The following is an 8,618-nucleotide window of genomic DNA, read 5'->3' on the forward strand; positions in this document are numbered from 1 at the left end:
ACAAAGCGTTATAAATGGCATATTTGGGAGATTGACTAGTCATTTAAATAGGTATAGGCTAGGTCTACTCACTAAAATCTGGATTTATGATTGTAATTAAACTTTGTCATGGTTTGGTTAGCTAGATGCAGGTAGCATACATCCCCTGGTAGGCATACATCTAATTTCAGATATTTTAAGACTATTTAATCCATTTTAGAATAAGGCTGTAACGTAACAAAATGTGGAAAAAGTCAAGGGGTCTGAATACTTTCCGAATGCGCTGTAATTGATGTTATCTGAAGTTTGTTCATGGCTACCGCCAGCAAAACACTGCCCCTGGGGGTTTCCCAAGCCGTGATGTAAGGGGATTTCCACCCAAATAAACAGCTAGTCAAATCCATCCAACAACTGCGGAACTAAACGCTCAATCGAACATGCGCATGTGAGGCAACTCATTTTACCCATAACATATTCACGAGCTCAGCGCTTACTCGAGAGGTAGACTTTGTATGCTTTTTAAAAACGAAAGGCCAATTGAAGCATATCGAAGAACGAGAGCGAATAGTGAGGAGAATATTTGATTGCAGAAGCCTACCATGGCCACGAAATGATCGGTCAGGGGAAATAGGACAGAATTGTTTTTGTCTGTTTTTTTTATTTTTTATAACTAGAACAAGCTTTTGACCTCCAGGACAAACAGCGTAACGTGCCATGAGAAACATGAGTGTTGAAAACGGCACTTCAAGTAAGTGACTTTTCTTTTACATAAACTACATCTGAGTTATGCATCTACGGTGTCAGATCTGTGTTGTCCCACGACATTAACAATGGCATGGACAGTAGCATAATTTCCATAAATTATTTATCCACATAATAATGTAAACGCATTGTCACGTGTCTGTAGCAAAAAGGGGACTGACTGCAGGGACCCAGACAAGTGATGCTACAGTCTAAACGGCACACACTTCTATGCTATTCAATTGGCAGTTTGTGTTGTATTTCTGTCTTCCCCAGCGTGACTGACAGTTGAGTAGAAGGGCCAACGCCCATTTCTGAGATGTTACACTAGTCTTAGGCGCTAGTCTTAGGCTCCCTTTTAAACCTATACTATTACATTGTAATACATATACTTACCTGTTATACTTTTATACTATTACAATCATTGTCATAAATGTATATAGTCTTACCTGTTAAACTTTTACATTGTCAAAGTAATCATTCATGAGTTAACTAACTTTCTTCCTGCTTTGTACACCAGCAGCCGAGTTGGGTGAGTAGGCAATTTATTATTAATGTATATTTGTGTATTTTTTTTTTATAGCTAGTAGTCCTATGCATCATGCTCATGGTTTAATGTAGCTGGTACTGTACACATACAGACAAAGATCACACTCAGATGGCCTACACACCAGCTCAATGTTTGCAGTCCCCATCAGCATGTTTGCAGTGCCCATCAACATGTTTGCAGTCCCCATCAGCATGTTTGCAGTCTCCTCATCCCACTCCCTCTACTTTTTAGACATCATTCAGGAGATGATCTCTGCAGACAGAGGATTTCCCTGTCATGCCCAGTCTGGTTTCTGCCTCCCTGGACCTCCTCATCCCCCTGTAGACCCTGACCTCCAGGCCCAGAACCACAGGGTCATGCCCAGGCAGACCCCCTCCTCGACGCCCCCAGTACTGGTGCCAAGGGGCACGACCTTCAGGGTGAGTACCAGGCCTTTCGGGATCTAATACAAAAATATATTCAGCCACTCTTGGAGGAAAATGTATGTTCAATAAACTATAAACTACTACAAGCGAGAGTTTTTGTTAGGCCATTGATTCATAGAGTTCAATAGAAAAACAGAGGTTGACTTGTAGTTATTGTGTAGTGGTTAGTTAGTGATTTGTTATGTTTCTGCAGCCACTCGGTTACTCTTTATGGTCGCATCAGTTCACACTGTCAATGCTTGGTATCTCAGTTTGTTGTAATAGCTGGGAGATAAAGTCATGTAAACAGCTAATGGGTTGATCTGAGGTCTTATCAGGGATGTGTGCTATCGCTTCCTCATGGGCTAGTGGTGGGAACCAAGGCAGACAGACACACCTCAGGGCTAAGTGAAACTCAACTACTCACTGTTTCCATGGATAAGGAATGTGCACAACGGCGCATAGCGTGGTGACTCGATTCACTGGTTCTTTGACTTCTAAAGCGGCCTTGATTACCTTGTTGTTAGCCTTGGGTTGCTGTTCTCTAATAGTCTGGAACTCAGTGAGACAATTGTGGTCGGTATGTCTGTGAGTCAAAGTGGTGCCTTCGAATAGACTGTGAGCTGAGTTGACACACCCCTGTCTGCATGTTGTGGCCTCTTGTGGGGGAGGTGGCAGAAAAGGAGAGAGAGCGTAATCTGATTCCTACTTTCGTTTTGAGTTCCCTTCCTTCCGGCACCCAACCCTTTCAGGGTGGAAGTTCACATTCTGAGGCTTTTCTGCTTTTCTAATTGGTCGATCTGCTGTAGATCATGTAAACTTCCTGTTTCCTGAGCATGCTCCTCCCGGCTCGATCCTAGCTGCTTTTGTGTAGAGGCTTTAAGGCATGCCCATACTATCATGCTTACACAGACATACACACCGCCTGGAGACGCTACTTTGAAGTGGAGCACAATGATCTCACACGCACCTCTTTTTGTTCATACAGCCTTATCTACTTATGTCGGTTTGTTTAGACAGACTTGAGTTGTAGGGCGGCTTGTAATAACAAAGGGAAAAGGTGATCCCTTAAGTCAGTCAGCTTGTTTTTCTTTGTTCCAGTTTGTTTTTGGTGAATCGTTTTTCCTGTTGCTGGTCTCTAGGGATTCTTCAAACGGGCTATTTATTAGAAGGTATGTGGTTGAACTTGGAGAGTGAAGGGCAAGGTGTGTGTGAGAGAAATTGCTTCTGTCTATAATGACCACAGGCCGTTTTTTAATTTATATAAGTATACTACTTTGACTTATACAAGAACCCAGGAAAAATGGGCAGACACCGAGAGAGCTAGAGAGATGGAGGCATGAAGGATGAAAAACAGTCGCCTGAGAGGGTGGAAGAGAGACGGAAGTATAGAGGGGTTAACCAAAAACGGAAGAGGTGCTCTCTAGTTTAACGGTTGAGTGGGGGGCATGGCAACAAAATGTGTCAAATGAGGACATAGAAAGTGGTGTACTGAGAGAGAATATGTAGATAAACGATAGCAATGCAGGGTATCTTTGAAAACGCCCTCACCATTTTACTCTCAGTACCATCATGATGTTGTTTTGGATACAAAGTTAACTTTTTGTTGTCTGCTGTGTTCTTGACATAGATTTTTAAACATGGCCACTGACTTTAAATGATGTCTCTCCGCAGGCGCCCTGCTTCTTCCCTCAGCCCCAGCACCCCTCTAGCACCAGAGATATGGCAGCAGCTGACCCCACTCGTGGGGTTTCCCATTCGGGCTCAAACCGACGAGGACGGGGGTCCTCTGGTTCAGGGACTTCCAGGGGGCCAGAGGGTCCCTCTCGACAGGCCCAGACAGACACTGATCCGCTGGAGCAGATCCTGGAGAGGCCCACCCTGGCTGTGGTGGAGCAGCCCAAGGAGAGAGGCATGAGGTTCCGCTATGAGTGTGAGGGCCGCTCGGCTGGGAGCATCCTAGGGGCCTCCAGTGGGGACTCCAACAAGACCCTGCCTGCTATAGAGGTACCCAATATATCCAAATTGTATTTGCCTTTATTTGAAGTTGATTGGAAACACTTTAATTTACAACAACAATTTAGCAAAGTTGCAGTTAACACCCATACTCTTGTGCTAACTTACATCTTTCATCATGACCACTCAGTCAGAACCTTAGTTAGAATATTTGTTTACTGCAAATTGTGTCCCCAATGTCATCCCTAACCTGCACTGGATTTGTATGTTTGTGTGGGAAGTGGAAGGGGGTTAACGGAATGTACCATCTATCCCAGAAAAAAGGTGTTTCCCCCTTGTTGGTTTGGCTGCCCTCAACATGTAGAGCCTTGCAAGTGTAAGGAGCAGGGTCCGAGGGGAAGGGGGGAAGGGGGAGGAAATGAATGTAACTGAAATAGAAAGTACCCCACAAATCCACATCTTTGTGTGGTTCAAACTAAGGGGATTTACCCCCCCTTAAACACTGTTAATTCACACCCACATACTAAAATTCAGACCGCATCTCTCTAAGATTAACACTTCCAGACAAGTGCGAAGTTTGACATTTGAAAGGGAGTGGCACTGAATACGTTTCGGTTATTCACCTCACATTTATTCCGTTTTAATCATGCTCTCACTTGTGTTGGAGGAAGGAAGACGGTTTGATTGATGCATGTAGTATCTCTCTCCTCCTCCTCTTTCTTTGTCCCTCTCCCCACTTTCTCTCCCCATTTCTTTCTCTTCTTCACATTCTTTCCCCCTCTCTCCTCCCTCTTTCAGCTCCAGGGTCCCATTCAGCACATAAAGAAGGTGATGGTCACTGTTTCCTTGGTGACCAAAGACTACCCGTACCGCCCACACCCCCACTGCCTTGTGGGTAAAGACTGTGCTGATGGTACCGGAATCTGTGTCGTCTGCTTTAACCCCCACAGCAACCGACGTCACAGGTACCCCTCTCTTTCTCTCCTCTATCAATCACTCTCTTTTCTTCATTTTCTCCCTTTGTCCACCAGAGGCCCATATCCTCTTTCTTTTTCATTCATCATTCACCGTTTTGTGTGTGCTTTGCCAGGAAAGTGCACTGGGTTAGTGTAAACATGTCTGTTTTTAATGGTTGGTAACCGACCATGTTTTGTGTGCATCTTGCAGTTTCGCTAACCTGGGCATCCAGTGTGTAAGGCGGAAGGAGCTGGATGCCTCACTAGAGAAGAGACGGAATCAGAAGATCGACCCCTTTAAAAGTGAGTAGAGCCCTGACACGCACATTAAGCACACATAGAACTTACCCAATTGCACAAATCCAATATTATTGTACAATAAAGTTGTATTGTCATTAGCGGTAGGGTAATATTCTCTCCTCTGTCCCACAGCGGGCAACTCTAAAAGCATCGAGGACATGGACATGAACGTGGTGCGGCTGTGTTTCCAGTGTGAGCTGGAGTGGGCGGATGGAAAGAGGGACTTCCTGAACCCCATAGTGTCCAACCCCGTCTATGACAAGAGTAAGACCACCCCCCTCCCTCCCTACCAAACATCCTCCTGAAGCTGACACTACCACCTATACATGACTGCTTTTACATAGTCCTCAAACGTGATACGAACCAGTACAGTAAAACCACAGCTATGTAAATGTACTTCCTTCCTGAACGATCCGGCAGGTGCTCAGTGTGTGTGTGTTTACAGAGGCGACTACCACATCTGAGTTGAAGATCAACCGTCTGAACATTGTAAAAGGGCCATGCACCGGCAAGACTGAGATCTACATGCTCTGCGACAAAGTCCAGAAAGGTGAGATGCAGCCAGACCCCAAGTTGTAATATACAAAGGGGAAGTAAAATCCTGTTAAAACAACTAAATGGAAGTGATACATGATGTGTAATGACACCTCTCAGGAAATACACTGTTGAAGTCAAACAGCTTGGAGGACTATACAAGCTGATTGGTGTGTGTGTGTTGCCCACTCAGACGACATAGAGATCATCTTCAAGCGGGGGTCTTGGGAGGCCAAGGCGGAGTTTGCCCAGACGGACGTCCACCGGCAGATCGCTATCGTGTTCAAGACCCCGTCCTACCAGGAACAGGACGTGGGGGAGGAAGTGGAAGTAAAAGTCTTCCTGCGTCGTCTCTCTGACCACATGGACAGTGACCCCGTCACGTTTACCTACCAGCCCGACAACACAGGTTGATACAACTTCTGAATGTTATAAATGATATCATAATGCTGTGTTATAACATGTTATGTGATATTTTCTCTGTTTTGATGCCGTGTTCAGATCCATATGAAGTGAAACGGAAGAGGAAGATCAAGACGGACATCAGCTTCACAGAGAGATCCTGTGTGGCAGGTGAGGATTGGCCTCGGCTCTCTCTCTCTTTCCAGCCTAAACCTCTGCTACCTATTGCAGAACAGAAAGTAAAAACGAAAGTGAAAACAATGAAGGATGCTTACGCAGCACCCTCTCAAAAACACATGACCGCACATCTGAGTGTCAATAAGGGGATCTAACGCAAGTCCTTTCTACCTCCCACAGCTCAGAATGTGGCTGCAGAATCCTCCACCTCCCAGCCATTCGAGCCGTTCACCTTCACCCCAGCAGAGAGCCGGCTGGTCCCAGAGGAGTTGCATCCTCCTGCCCAGTCTGGGGCCTCCACCATGGAGGAGATCCACTACAGTGACCCCCAGGAGGACAACTTCTTCAACGAGCGCATGAGCCCAGAGGACATGAGTGTTCTCTCTCTACTTCTGGAGCCCCTGTTCTATGACCCTGCCCTCCTTAACTTTGGCCCGGGGCTCAACTCCAACTTCGCCCCAGGCGGCATGGACATGAACTTTAACCTCAACCAGGGTGGGTCTGGGCAGGACTTGGGCTACTATAACGACCTGCAGTTCAACCAGCTAGTCAACGATAATCAGGCCTCTCTGATGGAGCTCCCCTCACTGTCACTCCCCGGCTCCGCCCCTCAGGACCAGGGCCAGTGTGATAACGAGGGGTGTGATTTGGTCCAGTTGAAGACAGAGGGGGACCTATGAGGGCAAAACATACCCCCTTAATACTGAATGTGGCTTGAACGTAGCCCCTGAACTTTAAGGGGCTTTTGTTGTGTTGCTCCTCAAACCAGAAGTTTAGGGTGCGTAGGGACCTAACTCTGTACCCTGTGACAGTCCTCTCACCCAAACAAAGTACAGTATGAGTTTGGCCACACTGGTAATAGCAGTAGCTGAGGCACCTTGTACCCTAATGGTGTGGTTACCCCTTACCCCATAGGCCTCGCTGGACGAGGCTATAATCCAGACCCCCGTCCCCCCTTCCCACACACGACCACTACCAGACCCTAAAAGGATACATTTCAAAATGTCTGCCCAGACCCAAGCCTTTGAGTGTACTGTGTTGCCTTCACCATGCTGCTAACGTTAGCCTAAGGCTAATAGCCGTGATCAGCACAGCACTCACAGATGACATGTAGCTTTAGTGCCTCCAGGGGGACCAGAGTGATACTGGTGGAGGCAAGTTTCCCTTCCACTAGGCTAGCCATGGATGTTAAAAACGGTTCCTACCTACCCATTGTCAATACTACCTGTGGTGATTAGGGAACCATGCAGTGCTCTGACCAAGTACAAAATGGACACTCAAACTCAACTCTTGTCTACCTTGTCAGTTTTCCTTGTCAGGCTCCGTCCTTGTGGTTGAGGCAGACTTCCACAAGGACCTGCAGGAAATCCCTGAATTGAGGATTCAACTGAAGGAAATCATAACTAAGGGCTCAATTCAATCCGTATCGCGGATGTTCAGCACTATTGCGCGATTGAAAATTAAAGGTAATTTCCGATTGAGCTGACATATGCACCGTTTACCATGAATGCAGTCTTTGCTAATGCGGCATCATTGCCTTAAAATGTGTATCACGTTGTAGCGTTGATCTTCCACACTACAGATTGAATCGAGCCCTAAGCATTTAAACTGTTGGTGCAAGACAACCTGAAAACGACCCCTCTGTGGAGAAATTGTTAAGTGAAAGGGACAATCTGCAAATGCTGTTTATTTTTCACTTTCCATATGTGATATATTCTTTGTTGAATAGTCAAAGTTATTGTGTGTTGACTGGTATCTGTAGTTTTTCAATGTTGACATCAGTTTTAACCTCGGGCTCACTTGTTGACTCTGTTCATTGTAATAACCAATATCCATCCATGTACAGTAGAAACGGCCTTAGTCCAATGCGCTGTCCATCTGTCGTTCCTAGTGTCTACCTTTGTCTTGTTGCTGTAAGTGCTACTCAGTTAAACATGTCCAGTGTATGTTCAGATTCTTAACAGATTCACAGCTTCTTTGTATACTGTATGCCAGACCTCACCCTTCACACTGTAGCGTTTTGATTGTTGTCATTAGTATTTCAAAAATAAAATGATTGCAAGTCTTCATCTTAAACTCTGGTCACATCAAGTGCGTTTTGTTGTTGGTTGAATAGGCTATTTCATATTTCATATTAATGACATGATAGGTTTTTACTCAATTTAAAAAGCAAACTGTCCAATGACAGAAAGGAGAGAGAAAGAGAGGGGGCTGTGGGAGAACAGGGTGCGTCTGCCTCCTGGGTCCATCATTGTGTTCAGCCTCAGCTGCTTTAAATGCTGACTTTTTTTGGGGACATTTTTTAAATGCCATCCTAATTTTACTGCCAGCTTTTGATGCGGGTCAGTCCAGCCCACTCACATTCCTAACGCCTCACTAACATTTACTCCAAAAATAACGTGACTTCCCCTAACCTCACCCACACAACATGCCCTGCTTGTACCTGGCTTGACTGTTGTGACTTGAGAATTATTGTAAAACACAAATATATTATTTGTATTGTATGTAACTGGTGTTTTACCTAATGTAAAAGCAGAAATGCTCTTATATTAGCTCTTATCTTCCCCTTTCTGGGGAAGATGTCAATGTATTTATGGCTTTTTACCTGATGAGCTTACA

At 45.4% G+C, this 8,618-nt stretch overlaps 1 protein-coding gene across 4 annotated transcripts; it reads left to right on the forward strand.

Annotated features, from left to right (window-relative positions):
- Positions 1–358: 358 nt before the first annotated feature.
- LOC121560408 (transcription factor RelB) lies at positions 359–8,075 on the forward strand. Of its 4 annotated transcripts, none has more exons than XM_041873404.2 (11): positions 359–727; positions 1,241–1,252; positions 1,502–1,689; positions 3,349–3,681; positions 4,429–4,595; positions 4,798–4,889; positions 5,019–5,150; positions 5,332–5,436; positions 5,614–5,829; positions 5,922–5,993; positions 6,180–8,075. In XM_041873404.2, the coding sequence occupies exons 1-11, from the start codon at positions 694–696 to the stop codon at positions 6,677–6,679; spliced, it is 1,851 nt and encodes a 616-aa protein (XP_041729338.1). In that variant the 5' UTR covers positions 359–693; the 3' UTR covers positions 6,680–8,075. The 4 variants fall into 4 exon arrangements, with proteins under 4 accessions (XP_041729338.1, XP_041729346.1, XP_041729332.1 ...); XM_041873412.2 differs by having other exon boundaries at positions 1,244–1,252; XM_041873398.1 differs by lacking the exons at positions 359–727; positions 1,241–1,252 and having other exon boundaries at positions 1,259–1,689.
- The last annotated feature ends 543 nt before the right edge of the window (positions 8,076–8,618 follow it).

Source organism: Coregonus clupeaformis, chromosome 5 (assembly GCF_020615455.1).
Source record: "Coregonus clupeaformis isolate EN_2021a chromosome 5, ASM2061545v1, whole genome shotgun sequence".
In the NCBI taxonomy this organism is placed as follows: Eukaryota; Metazoa; Chordata; class Actinopteri; order Salmoniformes; family Salmonidae; genus Coregonus; species Coregonus clupeaformis.